The following is a 22,328-nucleotide window of genomic DNA, read 5'->3' as shown; positions in this document are numbered from 1 at the left end:
TAGATCTTTCATATTATGCTTTAACTAGATGTAGATGTAGTAGATCTAGACTTTCAGAGATGTTCAGTTCTGCACATGTGTAACCTTTTGATGTTGTCTAATGAAAGAAGCGGGCGATGAATCGGACGTATTGCACGTCTAGAGGTCTACATTCTCAGATCTAAGGAATGAATTTATGTAACAGTGCTTTTGAAACACACATTTGAAGGTTGATTTTATTAAATAATGAAATAAATAGACAATATTTTGTATTTTCATGTGTCAAAGTAAAAAACTATGTTTGCAAAGTGTAGATCTTAAAATTAGATCTAGATGGAGCTTTCGTTATGCGCATGCGTGACCTATCGGTTTTGTTTCATGTAAACATGAATTTATGACCTAGATCCATGAAATAGTGATACTTTCATAAAGTTGGGAAGCTTTTTTGTTAAGGGTCTTGAGGTTATTTCAGGGTTACTTTACATACGTTCCTGTTCCGGTTAGTATCCAAGGAACATTTATGGAAAGTTTTATCAAGATTGGTCAAATGGTTTTGATTTCTATTCGGGACATACATACTTACATACATAGGCTACATACATACATAAGCCTTATTTTCTGCTTTATAGTATAGATATAAGATGCTTGGATAAAGTCATTGTCTTTCTGAAATAATGTGTTTTTTTTTATGTTAATGTGAAAACTTTGACCTTATATTTTGTCTATTGAGGGTCCACTAAGTTATGGGCTCCAAAGCCTGTTAGCTTTAGAATATTTAAATCCCAAAGAATGAGGAGCGTCTACTTCTAGATGTGTTTTTACTAAGTTCGTCACGATCTTTTTACATTAACAAAATCTATGTTAAGTACGTTTACTTCTACACTACATATGCCATCCGCCAGAAATATTTGGGCCCCAGACTACTAGGTACATGTAGGCCACTATGCCCGCCCCTAAGAAATAAATTTTAAAAAACCTTCAGATACGTAATATATGCATTAAAAAAGGGTAAAAAGGCCCACGAACTAGAGTACTGTTGCCCACCCCCCTCCAGGAGGTCTTCACTACATAATGACCTAGTCAAACCAAAAGTTTAAAACCACATTATCAGTCTTGATGACAGCCATACTTCTCAGCCTCAACGTGAGCGCTCGGGTGGAATCTGTCGTTAGAAGAGACGATTTAGGCCAATAGGGAAGCAAAAAGAACCTCCACTGGGGTGCCTAAGGACCGAATCCTTTGCACTGGTTGGGTTGAAAGAAACATGTCATTATCCAAATACAGTTTCTCAAGGGACCCGTGGTAAAGAAAAGGCGTTTAGCCCACGTATTTGGGATACGAGCTCACGGTAAAAAAATGACACGCCTATGGCCTAAATTGTGCCGATGTGCCTAAACTCAAACTCACATCTTAGATCTTTCCCTTCAAAGAAGTTTTCAGACAGGCAGATGGAGGCAAGCTTCCAATGTTTCAAGAGTCTTAGACTCAACGCTTGAGACAATTACGAAGAAGAAGAAGAATGTTAACTTATATTAAATTGAGACATTTTTGTATGCTCTCGGAGACCACAATTGAAGTTTTCAATTTCACCGACAGCAGCTGCACTAGAAATAAACTTAAAACCTTTTTTTTGTCTTGCAGGGTCGCCAGTAACAAGAAGTTAATAACACCTAAAGCATTCCATCAGACATCCTCGGTAAGTGTCAAGTTTAGATACACAATCATCATGCAACATTTTGTTGGACTCAGATACACTCCAAAACGCATAGCCTATGTTTAACAGGGATACACTCCAAAACACATATATTAACAGGGATACACTCTAAAAAAACATATATTCTTTAACAGGGATACACTCCAAAACACATATATTTTTAACAGGGATACACTCCAAAACACATATTGTTTATTGGTTAACAGGGACACACTCCAAAACACATATATTGTTTAACAGGGACACACTTATTCTAAACATAAGTACAAACATGTTGGGTAGAGGTGTGAAGGTAAAGTGAAGAGACTATAAACACAATGTTGGAAAGAGAAGCACAGACTTTAAACACACAAAGATGGACAGAGAAACACACTCTAAACACAAACAAACACAATGTTGGACAGAGAAATACAGAGTCTAAACAAAAATAAACACAAAGTTGGACAGATAAACTTAGACTTTAGAAACATAGACTCTTAACACAATAAACACAATGTTGAAAAGAGAAATACGGACACGTATAAACATATAAACACAGTGTTTGACAGCGAAAACAAATCTATTAAATGTGTTAAATACAAGTGTATTCTACGTACAATAATAGGCACTATAGTTGTCCATGAAACAGTCATCTATCTATCTATCTATCTATCTACGTTAAAAAGTTTTTTAAAGTCTCTGAAAAAAAAAGTTACAGAAATAGTGTTTTCTCAAAAAGAGTGTAAAATTGTTTCCCCTTAATTATCGTGCTTCTCTTCCCTTGCCATGATTCATTTCGGTTCAGTGTGCCAAAGTCTATCTTTCAACTCAATTCTATTTTTAGCCAGTGTAGCAGAATGTTTATAACTTGTGGAATGAAACATGCGAATGTGTATGTGTGTGTACGTGTCTTTTAGTGAGTCTTTCTGTGTCTGTGTGTACGAGTCTATTATCTACACTTAGTCTACAATGAAATGTTTTCGACGCTAATAGTTTTAGACAATCTAAAATGGCTAGAATATTTTCATTACTGAAGCTGGAAATATTTGTGGAAAAACAAATGAAAATTCCCTAGTGAGGCCAGTTATATATCACTGAGCTTTGATTAAATCCCTTATTGTCTCTGGGTGAAATGTTGTACAGATGTGGATATATATATATGGATTTAGTCCTCTTATTATGTTTTGACACGTTCTTTCTCCCACTTCCCATCCTCGGATCAACTTGAACAATTATTAATTAATTAATTAATCAATTAGTTATAATTAATTAATTTTGTTTTATACAGAAAATGTACTACGCTAAGGGGTGAAAAGCCTTGTGTAGAGAATGAAGTCGTTCGTTAAAAATTCGAAACTAACAAAAGATAACTATATTTGTATACGTACTCAAATAGCTCAGAAGTAGATACATTACACTAAAACTCAAGCAATTTATTTTTATATAGCTTTTAAAAAGACAGCACGGAAACCTTCTCCCCGAAACCACCCCACCCCCCATACGGTCCACAAAAGTGACTTGACCATAGTGCAGGGGTCGGCAACCTGCTGCTCGCGAGCCACATGCGGCTCTTTGGATATTAAGCTGCGGCTCTTTAGTTCCATGCGCAAATATTATTTATTTTATTGAAAAAAAAACTTTAAAAAATTGTTCTGATTCGATTCTATCTCTCAGCCACTTGTACTCGCTTTTCAGCGCACCCCTCTACATGTCTTGAAATGTAACATATTTGCAGGTGGAAGATATTCAATTTTCTTCTGCCTTATCAGTTGATTTAGATGAGTCTTACGACATAAAAGACACGGCACAAGTTGGCCTTTTTGTCAGGTATATGTGTTCCCAAGTTCCATAAGAAGAACTTCTAGGATTGCTATTGCTCTCGTGACAAACTAGAGGAAAAGATAGAGCTAATGTCGTTCGAAAATACATAGAAGACAATAAAATCGATATAAATAAATCGTTTCAATAGCAACTGATGGAGCCAGAAGTATGACAAGAAAAAATAAAAGGGCAACTACGATTATTTGGCGCAAAATTAAACCATGAAATTTTTACGTTTCACTGCATAATATACCAAGTAGCGCTTTGTGTCCAAACATTTCCGGACGAAATAGTTGAGGTCATGAATTTGTTAATCAAGATTTCTAACAGCATCTTGTTCAAAGCAGTCTACCATCGTCAGTTGAAAGAATTCTTAACGAAATGTTCGGAAAAAAAAATCTTGTGGCTCTTTAGAAACGTTGAAATTTTGTAAGTTGTAATTTTTGGCTCCTCCGACTCAAAAGGTTGCCGACCCCTGCCATAGTGCACTAAGAATGCTATAAGCATGAAAGTTGCACTAAACGAAAGCCATTAATTTTTCTAATAACATACATTTATTATTGTTAGTCAAGATATATTAAAAATTAATGACATGATTGATTCAAAAATACGTCCAAATTATAACAATCTCCCAAACATACGTATGGACTGTAAATGCTAATATCCTTCACCTCTTCCCAAATGTCAAATAGTCCTACACACACTCTTTAAGTATTCTCCTCAATTTGATATAGATCTAGGTCTAGACCCAAAAACATTCCCTGACATACCTCAAGAACTTAGCATTTCGTTTTCTGGAGAAAAAAGATATCGATTTGTTTTTATAAAATGTATGGAATCGTGAGTTAATCGCATCAAAGAGCAATTCCGTTTCTTTTACAACTTTTACAAAATGTTTCTTGCCATTAAAACTATACATGTTTAATTTGCCTTGTTGGGAAGAATTTAGTAAGAAAAGATCGATTAAAAAAAGTAGGCTTACTGACCGCTGGCCATTTCGAAATTTAAACGTTATAAGTTGTAAGAACTGATAAAGAACAAATGTGGATTCTAGAATTTAATTGTTGTAATACAGCATTTTCTACATTTCTAATTAGCATGTAAAACATTTACATTTATCTTTTTAAAAAATCCAGTAAAGCTTAGCTTTAAATAAGAAAACCATTACAAATACTTTCTTTAAAAAAGATACTAGGCTACCTCCTTTATGTCACTTATTGGGCGATTGTTTTCTCTTTAAAATTAAGGAATGTTTGATTTAAAAACATTTTTTTTCTTACCCCGAGCCCTTCCCACTTCACCCCGAGAAAGAATCCTGTTAGACCTAAACGCTAACTCCCACCATCGCCAATCCCACTACGTCAGCTTTGATGAGCTTACCCGTGAAGACTTAAAAGTCTTTAGCGTAAGGTGAGAGTACATCTTCCACGAAATAGTCGCTAGGTGGCGCCTACACGAGTGACACAAAAGAAGAAATGGAGGATAGGGATGAAACGGCTGGCTTGACAGGGTTAATAACTTAATATAACCAACATGGCTGCTGGCGTGTCGTCATGGAGACTTTCTTCATAAACAAACCAATAAAAAAATAGAAATCCATAATTTCAAATTTCGATGTAAATAATTTCTAACAACGGTCTCAATCAAGTCTAGTGGTCATCATATTCGCCTCAAACAGTAGCTGTTAATTGCTATTTTGTGAACGCTTGACGAACTCAAAAAACTTGATGAATTAAACAGTGAACGCAAGTTCTGCAACTCTCGCAACTGACCCATATAGTAGATGCCCTTGTTTTTTTGTTTAGTTCTAGGCCGGATGAAGTTTACCTGCAGGGAGCACACTGCTCATAACACGCGTTATGGAGGGAAGTGTATCATACCGGCAAAGTGTGTGTGGGGGGGGGGGGGGGAGTATATATATACTGTTATTTTAGTTTATTTCTAATTTGTTTGTCCTTATATACAACAATTATACAATTATATGTAATTAAGGAAAAGAAAATTAATCTCATTTATATGTCTCGCCTATAAAAACTTTTGGTTAATTAGACTCATACAAAAAAGAGAATATAATAGTTGTAATATGCAATTAATTGAAGTCAATAAAAAAATAATAGAGACGAACTAACAACTGGCTTCTAATAGGAACAGCTCGTTTTTTTTGTTAGCAGCTCTGTTGTCGATAAAATAGAATGGATGATTTTGTAATGTTAGGGAACAAATGGAGATAATGTATAGGTAAGTGAGAATGATGTAATACCATGATGAGATTGCAAAAGATTGGTGTATGCTAAGTTTAAAACGTGTACACAGTTGACTAATGTATGTACATGAACATTTGTTGACCAATGAGAGGGAAACGTATTTTTTAAAATAAATATTTCAATGAAAAGTAAATTAATTTATTTACACATCGGCCTCCTTCAGTCGTAGAACGACTATGGTTCATCCCGCGCACTTCCTCATGTGGCTATTGAGCCATATTTTGGAGAGACACTCCCGTCCACAAATATAGCAGTTTAAGATAGCTTTTGCTTCGGTGATAGAGGAGATGGTCATTTTTCGTATTGTACTTTTTTCTTCCTGAGCTGAGACCCATGTACTTTCACTGTCCATAGCTTTCTTGGTCACTGTCTCCACTCCATCTGGTGCGGTCTAGAGCTATGTCTTCCCAATGGTCAGTATTGATGTCCACTGATTTGAGGTTCCATTTTATTACATCTATGTAACTGGGCTGGGGGCGACCAGTTTCTCTTGAGCCAGTCGCGAGTTGTCCGTAGAGGATGATTTTCGGGATGCGCTTGTCCTCCATCCGGCGAACATGTCCAAGCCAGCGCAAACTAGCTTTCAGTCTAGTATTAAAATCCATAAACTTCTTTAACTGACACAAAAATCTATTTTTTTTAAATAATTTTCACCCATAACGGAAATATTGTTATTTGCACATAAGCTTATTATCAGGCCCCCAAGTTCATTGTACAAATATTTTACATAACCATGTGATAAACACAATTAGCTTGCCTAATTATATATAGCTCTACCAATGACACTATTATGAATATACTGCTGTGTACTATCAAAAGTTAGAAACGGAAGCCTAGATCTATATATCAAGAGGTATTGCAAAAAATAGTCAAGTATTTACAGTTAACAATTTTAAGGCACTTTGGAACGAACTGATGTAGGTTTTTGTTGTGCATTTGTTACCAAAAAATGCTTTTTTTTTTTCAGATAGAATGGTTGTATTTCGTATTTCTTCCATGTCACGTGGTAGTGTTGTTTACATTTGATCTCGTCTTATAATTTACAAGATGTTACTTCAAAAGAGAAGATTATTACGTCCTACGCGTATCCCTGTGCCAATGAAGTATACTAGCTGTAGATCTTCATGTAATTATTGGAAAATGTAGCCATTGTTGTCTTTGTAAGACCACGTAACATAACCACGTGACTAAGCTTAAAATAGTTAGGCCACACTGATCATTTTCTTATCTATATTTCGGATTTCACTCATACCAAGATAAGATAAGATAATTTTAACTAGATTCAACAAAAAAGCAGCGATGTTGAGACATGCGACCATATTTGTTAATACTTCCAGAGAGTAAAAATATATATATATATATATAATTGCCAAGAATTATTAGCTGCTTCTTTTTAAGGCGAAATCGCTAGTATTTGGAAATAGAGTTGTATTTACCTTTGTATTTACCTTTGAAGTTGAAGACCACAAGTCTTATTTCAGGGGAAAAGCAAATTATCGACAATATATATCATCGCTATTATTTGAATATCAAAACATAATGAGAATAAAAGTGTCATTGACCAGTCTAGATATTTGTATGTAAATGGCTAATTGTTGCAGACATTTTTTCGTTATAACATGTGATATTATTAAAAAAAGGAAAACTTATAACCTATCATTACATTAAAGGTTTAATCGCCTTTGAAATTAAAAAAGAATACTACAGATATAGGTACACTATTTATATCTATATTATAAAGTAGAATGTGAGGGGTATGTATGTATGTATGTTACTTATAGACATCAAAACCGCTTGACCAATCTTGATAAAACTAGGCAGGAATGTTCCTTGGGTACCAACATAGACCGTAGTGTATGTATTGTAGCCCTAAAACAAACTTAAGACCCTCAAAAAAAATAACGTTGTCCGACTCTATTACAGCTATAGTATTTTATGGATCTAGGCCATGTCTACAATGTTGACATAAGAAAAGATAGAAAGGATTTAGAACTAGATCTAATTTTAAGAAATACACTTTGCGCAGATAGTTTTTTACTTTGACACATGAAAATACAAAAGAAGATCCATTGATTTCATTATATAATAAAATTAACCTTCAATTTTGTGTTTCAAAAGTATTTTTTACATAAATTAGTTCCTGATATCTGTGACTACAGATTTCCTGACGAACATTCTTTCATTAGACAATACCGTAATGAATCGCGTACTAAAAATTATTTCGTTTAATTGTTTACTTTATAATCCCATCCCTAGATCTAAAACTCTAATCCAACTCTAAGATGATAAAACTTCTCTTCGCACAGATATTTTTATACTTTAACACATAAAGATATTAATTAAAGTCCATTCATTTCATATTTTGATCAAATAAACATTCAAATTTAGTTTTCTAAAGCTACATTCGTTTACGAAAGCTGCGAAGCCGAGTTGAGATTTGCCTAGATCTATATTCATTAATGAATCGCGTACTAAAAATTATTTCGTTTAATTGTTCACTTTATAATCCCATTTATTTAACAAAGCTATCGCTCTTTTCGTTTTTAATAGATAAGAATGTATCGACTTCGGGTAAACCATTTTCGCAAAACTAATTTTATTTTCGTAGCGAAAGAGAAATAACGTGAAAGGATCATTAGCTACGTTTAACATACATCTAAATCCAATCCACTAGATTATTCAAAAGCAAATGTTTTAATTAAAAAAAAATGGATTTAAGCCTATTAGCTATTTTGATTTGATAGCTTCATTCACACTATTTTTACATTGACACATTCGCTTTACTTATTACATTATTATTTCGTTTAATTGTTTACAAAACACTCTCAGTGACTATATCGAAAGTAATGCGCAAATAAAGACCCGCGGGTCGCGGGTAACGTATGTCTAGTTTACTATATTTTGAACAACTTGAAATTTGACCCAATAAAATAATTTTACGAAATTACAGCTTTTTTTTAAATTAGAAAAAACAAAACAAAAAAAAAAACATTATTCTACATGTTTGTTATTGTAAATACAAAAACTATAGATACATTTTTTTTTTATTTTACATGATATTAAAATTACGTAGAGTAACGTAGAGTAACGTAGGCCTAGGCCTATCCCAAGGATCTCCAGTAGTATTAGAGCTACTAGGTGAAATAATCAGACTAGCAGACATAAGAATGTAGCCTGGAGACCAGGTGTTGGTAACTTTTCTGTAGCAGAGAACATATCAAGGTGAACTACTTAGTAATTGAGTTCATGCCAGGAGTACTGAGTCAGTTCCATTATGTATGTATGTATGTATGTATGTATGTATGTATGTATGTATCTATCTATCTATCTATCTATCTATCTATCTATCTATCTATCTATCTATCTATCTATCTATCTATCTATCTATCTATCTATCATATTTAGCTCGTTCAGGATTGTTTCTTTAGCTGTTATTATTCAATCAATTCAGTTTAGACACCTCTTTTTGAACACGATTTCATTTTATATATAGTAACATGTGATTGTTTAGTAAGAAAGTGTCATCTGATACAGAAGTTAAAAATATCCGTGTTCTTCCATTTGCCATATGTCTCTATGTCTGATTTTTTTAATCACTGTGTTGCAATATTTCAATAGGAGAAAGTCAAACTGAACAATATTAACACAGCATGCTTTATAGTGCTTTCCGTGGGGGGGGGGGGGGGGGGAAAGGAGTGTTAGGATTAATGCGTTAACAGCTTCTTCTATGGTGCCTTCACGTATGTCCTCCTAACATTATGTTAGTGTCAAGCATTTGTTCTCCACTCTCCACGTATATAAACTGTACATAGAAATGTAAAGCACGCAGGGCAACAACAAAAAATTAAAAGAAAGGGGAGATAAATTTGAAAACGGGAGATAAACGTGAGCCGCACAGACCACCTTTCCTCACTCACCCTTTAGGCTAAATGATCACGGCCCAGGGAACTACTTGTGTTGGCTCAGTCTGTATGGATGTCAGTCTGTGTCGAGCTGTTTTCAACCAAACATTTCTACAAGCTTCCGGTTTGAAACAAAAGACTTTTAAAAGTATCTTGGAACTACTTTTTTTTTTGTCCTTTATACGTGAGTATAATTCGCCTTATTAACTTTTATAACTGCATTAAAAATTTCACTTATAATTTTTATATTTACGAAACAAAGCAGACATTGGTAAAAATATTTGTCATTCATTTAGTGTTGCTTGTTAAGCTATTTAAGTCGCTTAGGATTGTTTCTTTTTACCAAATCTGTTGGTTGATACACCTCTTTTGGAACACGATTTCATATTATATATAGTCATTAGTTAAATTAATGTTAAGGGCTCCACTGTGCACGTGAACAGCCGTGTATTTCCTACTTGTCATTATCTATCTTATTTTTAATTCTCATCTCTTGCTCATTCTATTTTGCTCTGTCCCCCCCCCCCTTTCCTCGATTGTAATATGTGAGTACGCGAAGTTCTTAAAGGCCAATCGGTATAATGTATTTAGTCAGCACACGCATTTCACTACTGAAGGGGGGCAACACTAACTACCTTACACATTATATACAGCACATTTTGTCTGGCTAAACATTAGAAACGTGTGTGCATGATAGCATATCATTTCTAACCTGTTTCTTCTGTAAACCATACTGATATAACTATTAGCTATTGAGTATATATCTTTATTGCTCTATTATAGCATCACTATATACTACGTTGCCCCCCTAGCACGGCAAGAAGTTATGAAAGAACTAGATCTAGTTTAGAAGGTACTTGCTCGCCCATAAGTCACTGGCCTGTATAACATTCCATATAGTCCTGCCTAGAGATGTCAGCTTACCTAGAGAGTTTCTAGAGTTATGTCGTGACTGTGTACTCACCTACCTGGCCACGGGTCCATTAGCCAGATGTTCGTTTGATGCTTCTATAAACATAAGTATGCTTATACAGTACATGAGGTAGTTTTAAGACTTATCTAGATAGTAGGTAGAGGCGTGTCTTTCCGACTAAGGTGAAACTCCAACTCTTTCTGGTATTACGTAGCTCCATAAACTGATTAATAGCATTCGATATTTTGTTTGTTTGTAAGACGAAACAGGAAAACTAGCGAAATAACAGAACAAATGCAATAGCCCCCACACAGACACACACACACACAGACACATTCACACTAAACGGGGAAAGTGTTCTTAATAAAGAAATACAAAATCTTGACACTTTATCTTTTTACTAAGCTGACACTCTCTGTGCCATTTGAAACACGCTATTTCTCTCACTTCCCAGTTTAGAATCAAGTTGAAACTTTGCACAATTATTCATTGTTTCTCAGAGTAAAAATGAATCAATCAAAACATTTAACCAATTCATTGATTAAATAGTGATTAAATGGTGGTAATAAATTTATTTAGTTTGATGGTTGAAAGGGGAAAATAAATATTACAGTATGAGATATATGGTTGTGAATGTGGATTTCTTCCCCTTATATGAGATTAGTTGTTTTTTTTAAGTATTATTTTATATTTTGCTTTGAGTGTTCCGTTTCAGATGTAAGGCTTGTAGCAAATCGAATTTAAAAACAAAAGTTTAAATTCGAAAACATTTATATATCAAAAACAAATATTCGTATCCCAAAGTGTTTAATGTTTGTTGCTTGATCTTGCCAAGTTTTCTCTGTTTTAACTACTAGCCTAATTCTCAAGATTAGACGAAAGAGCCATCTCAGCAATGGAAGTCTGCAAAGAATATAAAGGACGATCTAGTTCTCTATGTCCGTCTGCTAGTTTTCACTTTAAGCCTGTCATGTGGATGTGGATGAAATATTTTCCATTTTAACAAACTTTCTGCTCTGTGCTTGGTTACTATGGCTCTCTCTTTCCAGAAATGCCGAAGTGATGTTTTGGGTTATTTTAAATTGATTCTATATTCGATCAATTTCAGAATAAAGGGGAGGTAATAAAGATCATTTAAACAAAATGCTTTTAGATCAGTATAGTTTCTTTCTTCCCCCTTTTTTTATTTTACCTCCTCGAAGAAAAGAAGAGTTCTACCGGTGAAGAGAAAAAGAAATTTTCCGTTAGTTCTGCAGGTGAAAATGTTTAGTTCATTCTCTGGTAGAAAATTTAATTGTAGCCAATTTTTTTTTATTCAAGAAGTCTTGAATCAAAGGCAATTACAACATTTGTTTCCCCCACTACGGTGTATCCATACAGCAATACTATTCATAGCACTTCGAAAACTAATATAATTGATTTCATAAGTATAACGTACTTTGCGTTTTTACAAGAAAAATTGCATTCTTTACTTTATCTTTCGAATATAACGATGAATCTAGTTCATATAAATCTCTCACTGGTTTATTTATTGTTTTTTATTCTGATTCGTGTATTGTCTTCACTATGAATACCTGTGCAAAGTTTCAACTTTTTCAGAGAATGGGTGTGAGAGAACGCGTTCAAGCTTTTCTACCAGACAGATTGAATTAACATAGGCATTGTCAAAAAATTTGAAATAAAGGAAGTTATGTAGACTCTAGTCTAGTTCTAATATTTCTGGCAGCAAACTATGGTTTAGGCAAATAAAGGAAGTTATGTAGACTCTAGTCTAGTTCTAATATTTCTGGCAGCAAACTATGGTTTAGGCAAATAAATGAAGTTATGTAGACTCTAGTCTAGTTCTAATATTTCTGGCAGCAAACTATGGTTTAGGCAAATAAATGAAGTTATGTAGACTCTAGTCTAGTTCTAATATTTCTGGCAGCAAACTATGGTTTAGGCAAATAAAGGAAGTTATGTAGACTCTAGTCTAGTTCTAATATTTCTGGCAGCAAACTATGGTTTAGGCAAATAAAGGAAGTTATGTAGACTCTAGTCTAGTTCTAATATTTCTGGCAGCAAACTATGGTTTAGGCAAATAAAGGAAGTTATGTAGACTCTAGTCTAGTTCTAATATTTCTGGCAGCAAACTATGGTTTAGGCAAATAAATGAAGTTATGTAGACTCTAGTCTAGTTCTAATATTTCTGGCAGCAAACTATGGTTTAGGCAAATAAATGAAGTTATGTAGACTCTAGTCTAGTTCTAATATTTCTGGCAGCAAACTATGGTTTAGGCAAATAAAGGAAGTTATGTAGACTCTAGTCTAGTTCTAATATTTCTGGCAGCAAACTATGGTTTAGGCAAATAAAGGAAGTTATGTAGACTCTAGTCTAGTTCTAATATTTCTGGCAGCAAACTATGGTTTAGGCAAATAAAGGAAGTTATGTAGACTCTAGTCTAGTTCTAATATTTCTGGCAGCAAACTATGGTTTAGGCAAATAAATGAAGTTATGTAGACTCTAGTCTAGTTCTAATATTTCTGGCAGCAAACTATGGTTTAGGCAAATAAAGGAAGTTATGTAGACTCTAGTCTAGTTCTAATATTTCTGGCAGCAAACTATGGTTTAGGCAAATAAATGAAGTTATGTAGACTCTAGTCTAGCTCTAATATTTCTGGCAGCAAACTATGGTTTAGGCAAATAAAGGAAGTTATGTAGACTCTAGTCTAGTTCTAATATTTCTGGCAGCAAACTATGGTTTAGGCAAATAAATGAAGTTATGTAGACTCTAGTCTAGTTCTAATATTTCTGGCAGCAAACTATGGTTTAGGCAAATAAATGAAGTTATGTAGACTCTAGTCTAGTTCTAATATTTCTGGCAGCAAACTATGGTTTAGGCAAATAAATGAAGTTATGTAGACTCTAGTCTAGTTCTAATATTTCTGGCAGCAAACTATGATTTAGGCAAATAAAGGAAGTTATGTAGACTCTAGTCTAGTTCTAATATTTCTGGCAGCAAACTATGGTTTAGGCAAATAAAGGAAGTTATGTAGACTCTAGTCTAGTTCTAATATTTCTGGCAGCAAACTATGGTTTAGGCAAATAAAGGAAGTTATGTAGACTCTAGTCTAGTTCTAATATTTCTGGCAGCAAACTATGGTTTAGGCAAATAAAGGAAGTTATGTAGACTCTAGTCTAGTTCTAATATTTCTGGCAGCAAACTATGGTTTAGGCAAATAAAGGAAGTTATGTAGACTCTAGTCTAGTTCTAATATTTCTGGCAGCAAACTATGGTTTAGGCAAATAAAGGAAGTTATGTAGACTCTAGTCTAGTTCTAATATTTCTGGCAGCAAACTATGGTTTAGGCAAATAAATGAAGTTATGTAGACTCTAGTCTAGTTCTAATATTTCTGGCAGCAAACTATGGTTTAGGCAAATAAATGAAGTTATGTAGACTCTAGTCTAGTTCTAATATTTCTGGCAGCAAACTATGGTTTAGGCAAATAAAGGAAGTTATGTAGACTCTAGTCTAGTTCTAATATTTCTGGCAGCAAACTATGGTTTAGGCAAATAAATGAAGTTATGTAGACTCTAGTCTAGCTCTAATATTTCTGGCAGCAAACTATGGTTTAGGCAAATAAAGGAAGTTATGTAGACTCTAGTCTAGTTCTAATATTTCTGGCAGCAAACTATGGTTTAGGCAAATAAAGGAAGTTATGTAGACTCTAGTCTAGTTCTAATATTTCTGGCAGCAAACTATGGTTTAGGCAAATAAAGGAAGTTATGTAGACTCTAGTCTAGTTCTAATATTTCTGGCAGCAAACTATGGTTTAGGCAAATAAAGGAAGTTATGTAGACTCTAGTCTAGTTCTAATATTTCTGGCAGCAAACTATGGTTTAGGCAAATAAAGGAAGTTATGTAGACTCTAGTCTAGTTCTAATATTTCTGGCAGCAAACTATGGTTTAGGCAAATAAAGGAAGTTATGTAGACTCTAGTCTAGTTCTAATATTTCTGGCAGCAAACTATGGTTTAGGCAAATAAAGGAAGTTATGTAGACTCTAGTCTAGTTCTAATATTTCTGGCAGCAAACTATGGTTTAGGCAAATAAAGGAAGTTATGTAGACTCTAGTCTAGTTCTAATATTTCTGGCAGCAAACTATGGTTTAGGCAAATAAAGGAAGTTATGTAGACTCTAGTCTAGTTCTAATATTTCTGGCAGCAAACTATGGTTTAGGCAAATAAAGGAAGTTATGTAGACTCTAGTCTAGCTCTAATATTTCTGGCAGCAAACTATGGTTTAGGCAAATAAATGAAGTTATGTAGACTCTAGTCTAGTTCTAATATTTCTGGCAGCAAACTATGGTTTAGGCAAATAAAGGAAGTTATGTAGACTCTAGTCTAGTTCTAATATTTCTGGCAGCAAACTATGGTTTAGGCAAATAAATGAAGTTATGTAGACTCTAGTCTAGCTCTAATATTTCTGGCAGCAAACTATGGTTTAGGCAAATAAAGGAAGTTATGTAGACTCTAGTCTAGTTCTAATATTTCTGGCAGCAAACTATGGTTTAGGCAAATAAAGGAAGTTATGTAGACTCTAGTCTAGTTCTAATATTTCTGGCAGCAAACTATGGTTTAGGCAAATAAAGGAAGTTATGTAGACTTTAGTCTAGTTCTAATATTTCTGGCAGCAAACTATGGTTTAGGCAAATAAATGAAGTTATGTAGACTCTAGTCTAGTTCTAATATTTCTGGCAGCAAACTATGGTTTAGGCAAATAAATGAAGTTATGTAGACTCTAGTCTAGTTCTAATATTTCTGGCAGCAAACTATGGTTTAGGCAAATAAATGAAGTTATGTAGACTCTAGTCTAGTTCTAATATTTCTGGCAGCAAACTATGGTTTAGGCAAATAAATGAAGTTATGTAGACTCTAGTCTAGCTCTAATATTTCTGGCAGCAAACTATGGTTTAGGCAAATAAAGGAAGTTATGTAGACTCTAGTCTAGATCTAATATTTCTGGCAGCAAACTATGGTTTAGGCAAATAAAGGAAGTTATGTAGACTCTAGTCTAGTTCTAATATTTCTGGCAGCAAACTATGGTTTAGGCAAATAAAGGAAGTTATGTAGACTCTAGTCTAGTTCTAATATTTCTGGCAGCAAACTATGGTTTAGGCAAATAAATGAAGTTATGTAGACTCTAGTCTAGTTCTAATATTTCTGGCAGCAAACTATGGTTTAGGCAAATAAAGGAAGTTATGTAGACTCTAGTCTAGTTCTAATATTTCTGGCAGCAAACTATGGTTTAGGCAAATAAATGAAGTTATGTAGACTCTAGTCTAGTTCTAATATTTCTGGCAGCAAACTATGGTTTAGGCAAATAAATGAAGTTATGTAGACTCTAGTCTAGTTCTAATATTTCTGGCAGCAAACTATGGTTTAGGCAAATAAAGGAAGTTATGTAGACTTTAGTCTAGCTCTAATATTTCTGGCAGCAAACTATGGTTTAGGCAAATAAATGAAGTTATGTAGACTCTAGTCTAGCTCTAATATTTCTGGCAGCAAACTATGGTTTAGGCAAATAAATGAAGTTATGTAGACTCTAGTCTAGCTCTAATATTTCTGGCAGCAAACTATGGTTTAGGCAAATAAAGGAAGTTATGTAGACTCTAGTCTAGCTCTAATATTTCTGGCAGCAAACTATGGTTTAGGCAAATAAATGAAGTTATGTAGACTCTAGTCTAGCTCTAATATTTCTGGCAGCAAACTATGGTTTCTTTGCGGCAGCTTTATTAGTGTGCCAAAATTTAATTTCCTTTATCCTTGAGTTCTCTCCCTTCACCGCCATTGTTTCGTCTAGTTCTTGGGCTATATTATGTCTTTCTCCTCAAAGTAAGAGCTACCTTAGTGCTACTTTAGTGTCAGTGAGTGTGTGTGTGTGTGAAAGATAGAGTGAGAGAGAGAAGAGGAGAGAGAATTCTAAAATGAGTTTCCTTAATTTCTTTTTAAGTTTTTACTGTATTTCACAACGGCAAATATTGGTGGCATTTAAATTATGCTTATGTTTCATGTTTCAAGACTCTCCACGCATAGCAATAATAGAACAGCAATTTATTATGGGTAATATTACTTTAACAAAAAAAAATTATAAATAAATAAGTATCTATATATTCAATAATTTGACTCGTTTTATACATTTTGAATGGGGGAAACAATTAATTACACTGAAAAAACTTCTTTTTTTTTTTTTTGCAGCGTCTTTGCATTCATTTTGACCAATGGCAATGTTGATCTTTCAATAGACCGTCCTTGACATTGTTCACGTGATTTATTTCAAAGAAATTTTTCAATCTTCTTTTTATTTTAGACACTTTTTTTAGGTTATACATGTTTCTAAATATCGCTTTCTCTTCTTTTTCTATGTCATCTATGTATCTTATTGCTTTAATGATACAAACGAGATCTTTAAAAACAAAATATTAAAAAAAGGAAGGTTGCTGTGTTTAAAGTGTTTTGTGCAATCTCCGATGAGCACAATGCAAAAATAAAAAATAATAATAATCGCCCTGATTTACAGTTTATTTACCAAAAAAGAAAAAAATCCGCTACCATCCTTGACACTACCGTATCACTAGCCCATTATATAAAGTAAAACTAAAAAGAAAAAAAAACTTATGTAAACCTAAGCTTGGAGATTAAGCTGTGGAAGTTGTCCAAAATAACAATATATCCTGTTGTAATATCAACTGAGGCCATAATGACCTCACAGATACCTTCAAGGCTCTTAACATTCTGAAGAAGATTCTCATTGCCTGTCAGAGGGCGGTACTGCTGCAGACCTGCCACATTACTAGAAAATTTCTCAGTGGACACTGATAAAGGAACTACAATGAATTTTGTTTACGAAACTCAACCCTGGCAGAACCAGAGAATGAATATAAGTTCGTTTCTAACATAATAATGTAATACTATGGTATTAATACTATGTAGGCCTTCTCGTCTTTCCATTATTGTTGTTCTACTCAAATTCATATCTGAACTAAGACACAGTCTTCCATGTATTTTTATTAGTATGTTACTAGGGCTTTTTTTTTTAATATATTAATGTTTACTAAAACAAATAAAATATAAAAGCTATTGTAAAAAAAAAAAGCTTATATTGAGTGAAATTGCATAAGTTATTTGGAATCCATCATGTACTTCATTTATAAAAACTCTAGACTATCAATAATAGGCCTACATTTGTGCAATTGAAAATATTTTTATTAATTGTTCTTATTTAGCGCATATGTCATGGCTTATAGCACACTCAGTTGCGTTATGGTTCGACCATTTGTGTGGACCAGTTTGAGGGGCGGGGGGTATACTAATAAGTAGCAATAGAAAAAAAAGATACTTTTTAAAAACAAAGCTTGTCTAAGGGTAGGAACCGCTTAGTACTGCCATTTATCTGGTTACGGGGTTTATCTCCCTTTCTGCTCTATAAAACAAAGTTAATTAATTAGTACTTAATGATTAACTAATAGGTTAATTTGTTGATTGATCCTTGTATTGTTATCGATTATGTATAATTATGTGAAATTTCAACTTGATCCGAGAATGGGAATCGGGAGGAAAAAAACGTGCCAAAACGTAACGAGGGGATTAAATCCATATATATGTTCAAACTTTTTACCAGACAGACAGACAGAGTGAGTTGATATAAGATTTGTAAAAATAGAAGATTAGTTAATCTCAAATTTTTAGCGAATGACCTAATTCTCTACTCAAGGCTTTGCTCTCATTAGCTTAGTACATTTTCTATATAAAACAAAAATTAATTAATTACAACTAATTGATGAAGTAATTGGTTAATTTTGTTTATTGATTCATGTGTTGTCATCGACAACGAATAATTTGATCCGACGATGGGAGTTGGGAGAAATAACGTGAACAACATTCCACCCAGACACGCCCCAGGGATTGAATGTCATCTTTGTCACAATGAACACTCATACACCAAGCAAAATATTTAAGTTTCTCTTTGTTTGGATGCGGGGACTTTGCGCAGTGGCGGTTGAGTGTTAAAACTCTTGGCTTATGAACCAAGATGTCGAATCCTGGTGAAGACAGGGATTTTGAATTACAGTATTTTAAGGGCGCTCCCGAGTTCTTCCAACTCCAAAGACGGTTGGTCGCCATGCTGTCCACGTGACACCGTCGTTAACCATTGGCCACTGCAACAGATACACCATGGATCGCATTGTCTGATGCGAGTAGCTCTCCTTTTTTTTGTGTGACCTGTTTAGAAGATCAAAATTGTTTTTCTTATAATCTTACTTAAAGTCAAACGTGTTTTGTGACTTCCATAGATAGCAACGTAGCCACACACACAGCCAACTATAAAATACCAGATGTATTTTGACTATAAAAATGTGAACAAAATATCATATAAAATATAAAATACCAGATGTTTTTTGACTTTAAAAATCTGAACAAAATATCATATAAAATATAAAATACCAGACGTATTTTGACTTTAAAATAAAAATGTGAACAAAATATCATATAAAATATAAAATACGAGATGTACTTTGACTTTAAAATCTGAACAAAATATTCGTTATCTTTCTGTCTTTAGAACTTCTTTTTCTATCTTTCTCTCTTCTTTTTTCTCTTTCCTCTTGTCTTCTCTTTTACTCTCACAGAAAGCAATAAAAAAAAATATCTGTTTAAAATGAAGAGCCTGGTTGAGTAATTCTCCTCTATTTTCATCTCGCACTATCTTTGACTATAAAAAAAACCCCAGCCCAGAGTTCTCAGAAATAGCTTACCACAAAGGTGAACGATAAGTTCTACCTAGACCAGACCTGGCCCCACTGCATTCCACAGGCCTAGCATCTCTTGTCTGGCTAACCTGAGAGAGCCCAGGCTTCCAGCCTACAGGTACCTACACCTGAAACTTGGGACTGAGGAAAGGAGGGGCGGGATTGGGGGGGGGGGGAGAGGTCACGCGGAGGCGTTGAGAAGGTGATAGATAGAGGATATGCAGGGAGTAGGTTGTATGCTCGCATAAAGTCACAGAAATTGATTATCTAACACTTTACGCTTCATTGCTGATAAATAAAGTTTTAATGGAAGGTTGACACAGAGAGAAACCTAGCTTGAGGTATTGAGAGAAACTTAGCAAATTCTAGCTTTAATGGGGAAATACTTTCTTGAAACTCTCTCTCTCTCTCTCTCATTTACTCTCCCTTTTTCTCTCAATTTCTCTCTCTTACACATTCTTTCTCTCTCATTCCATTCGGTTCTCAAATATTTTCTCTTTTGTGCTCTCCCTTGTAGTCTCTCTCTTCCTCTCTCTCTCCTCCTTACTCTCACTCTCTTAAATTTATTCTCACCCTCTCTCTCTCTCTTTATCTCAATTACTCTCTTTTGTCTCTTTCTCTTTTTTTTATTAAAACTTCGATCTTTCTGTTGCTCCCTTTCATTCACTCGCTCATTCTCACTTTCTCTCTCTCTCAGTATCCCCAAATTACTCTTTCTTATTTTCTCTCGCTCTTCATTCATTTCGGTATTTACTGTAAAGCCACCTACTCACCTTTGCATGAACAAGCAAGTCAAAAAAAAATAAGGTACATGTCAAGTGGTAGCTACCTGAGCTCACAGGCAAACCTGGAGCCTAGATCTGTACTCATGTCTGTGCTTGGTGGAAGGCTCTTTGGTATTGTCTAGCTGTCGTGTAGAATCTTTTACTTTCTATCTCTACACACCTTTGTACCTACCTAGTTACTGTTTTTCTATCTATCTATCTATCTATCTATCTATCTATCTATCTATCTATCTATCTATCTATCTATCTATCATTTTGTTTATGGGTTGAAATTTAGAATACCGGTACTTGATTCTAAAGAGTAACTAAAAAAAAACTCTGGCATTTGTTCAAACTGAAATCATTGGGTTCCTGCGATTTAATTATTACTCATGATAATATTTAGGCAAATATTTATTTTTACATTATGCATTAACCATATTTGTGTCTGTTCTTCCCCCAGCTTTTCGTACTTGACAGAAGACACTGACCAATCACTGACCAAACATGGCCTCACTGGAAGAACGCAGAGAAGCTCGCCGCAGACGTCGTGGTGGGGACGACGAGTAAGTAATGATTACCTTTCTAGTACCCTCTGATTCACGTTGGATTACCACCTGATTAGTTCTGGATGACCATCCTTGTCCAGTGATGTAAACTACAGTGAGCGTCTTTAAGTCTCCGACCAACCGGACACAAAAAGTGTAGGCCATGTTACAGTGAATACGGAATGCCTTCCAATACCCCCCCCCCCCCGGCTCCTATTGGCCTATAAACAAACTGTTTATCTTGGACTGTACAGTGTGGCACCTTGTTGTTCGTACTCTCATATTTTTCATGTTCCTCTATCACACCAACCATAGACCAGGGCCGGCCTTAGATCATTGGAGGCCCCAGGCGAAATTAATTTGGTAGCCCTACATGAAACAGAAAAATTTTTCAAAATTAAAATGGCCCACTTTATTTAATACCAAGTCTACTACAACCACAAGACTGGACACACGTTTCCATATTTCTTCGCTAAACAAAAATGTTCTGTGCGAGGCCCCTACCCATCAGAGGCCCTTGTTTGCCTATTCCTAAGGCCGGCCCTGCATATACTATTTCTAGCAAGGGTTACTGTCTTCAGAAATTATTACAAGAACTTGCGCACGTTACGTAACTTAGTAGCTTACACATTTACATTACATTACTTGGTAACTTACACATTTACATTACATTACTTAGTAGCGTAGACATTTATATTACATAACTTAGTAGCTTATACATTTACATTACATAACTTAGTAGCTTACACATTTACATTACATAACTTAGTAGCGTACACATTTCCGTTAGATCAATTTCGGAGCAAGTTCAGTAAGTTGGAAACAGCCTGTAATGTAACCAAACATTTTAAATATTATTCAATTAGTAATTGAGTTCAGCTGTCTAGTGGTTTGCACTCATCTCGGCGACATGCTCCATAAGGATTATATTGCTTTCCATAATGTCAGCGTTGTAAATCTTTTTAAATTTCTTATTATAAACTTTTCATATTCCTGTCCGTTAGGACATAATAATTCCTCATTTCCAGTGCCTCTCTATGTACAGATTCAATTGGAAGGAATTACTAAGCGTGATACGCGAAGACAGCGGTGTTGTGATAGAAGCATATTCTATGGTCTTCTTATTTTGTCTCTAAGAATGAATGTGTATTTAAGATATTATTGCACAAACATTAATTGTTGTAATGAGATGGAAAGAACGTTTTAAAATACTACTGACACCGACAAGCTACATCTTTCTTAGAATGCTGACACTGACCACAAGGGAACTAACAGCATGTTCACTTTAAAGGCATGTTGACCTGTCATGGAGTGTTGTAACTTACTGAAAACATCTTGATTATGTTTAATTCATATTTATTGATGCATTAAAAAGAATTATTAAATCTTTAATACATTATTCATTATTATTTGCAATTAACATGTTTCTTATTTAAATGTATAAGTTCTCTTATTGGACATATAAGGAAAAATACACTAGTACACTATTCGTACACTATCGATAACTCAAAATCAGTAGCAAATGCAAAATATGACTTATGGTTACAAATATAGATCCTAATTCACCTACACCCTTAGTGTTGAAAACTTAATTGTGATTCTAGTAGACATTAGGCAATTCTTACAGTTGTATACTGGCTGAAGAGTAGCGTTA

General features: G+C 34.4%; 2 protein-coding genes across 16 annotated transcripts in view; both read left to right on the top strand.

The window, feature by feature from the left end:
* LOC106054434 (protein kinase C and casein kinase substrate in neurons protein 3-like) overlaps positions 1-22,328 on the top strand; it is a 228,999-nt gene that overhangs the window by 177,417 nt on the left and 29,254 nt on the right. The window lies entirely within an intron of this gene.
* Positions 1-22,328, top strand: part of LOC106054431 (troponin I-like) — a 54,455-nt gene that overhangs the window by 5,850 nt on the left and 26,277 nt on the right. For 13 of the 15 annotated variants that reach the window (XM_056044758.1, XM_056044754.1, XM_056044757.1 and 10 more), the window contains exons 2-3: positions 1,621-1,675; positions 20,590-20,692. In XM_056044758.1, the coding sequence (XP_055900733.1) occupies positions 20,634-20,692 (59 nt within the window). In that variant the 5' untranslated portion in view covers positions 1,621-1,675; positions 20,590-20,633. Of the gene's footprint in view, positions 1-1,620; positions 1,676-9,689; positions 9,844-20,589; positions 20,693-22,328 lie in introns of those variants that run through there. The other 2 variants (XM_056044762.1, XM_056044751.1) reach the window with 1 other exon arrangement.

The sequence above is a fragment of the Biomphalaria glabrata genome, chromosome 10 (genome assembly GCF_947242115.1).
Source record: "Biomphalaria glabrata chromosome 10, xgBioGlab47.1, whole genome shotgun sequence".
Classification (NCBI taxonomy): domain Eukaryota; kingdom Metazoa; phylum Mollusca; class Gastropoda; family Planorbidae; genus Biomphalaria; species Biomphalaria glabrata.
Note: the sequence above shows the minus strand (reverse complement) of the source record. Positions and strands in the feature narration are given on the sequence as shown.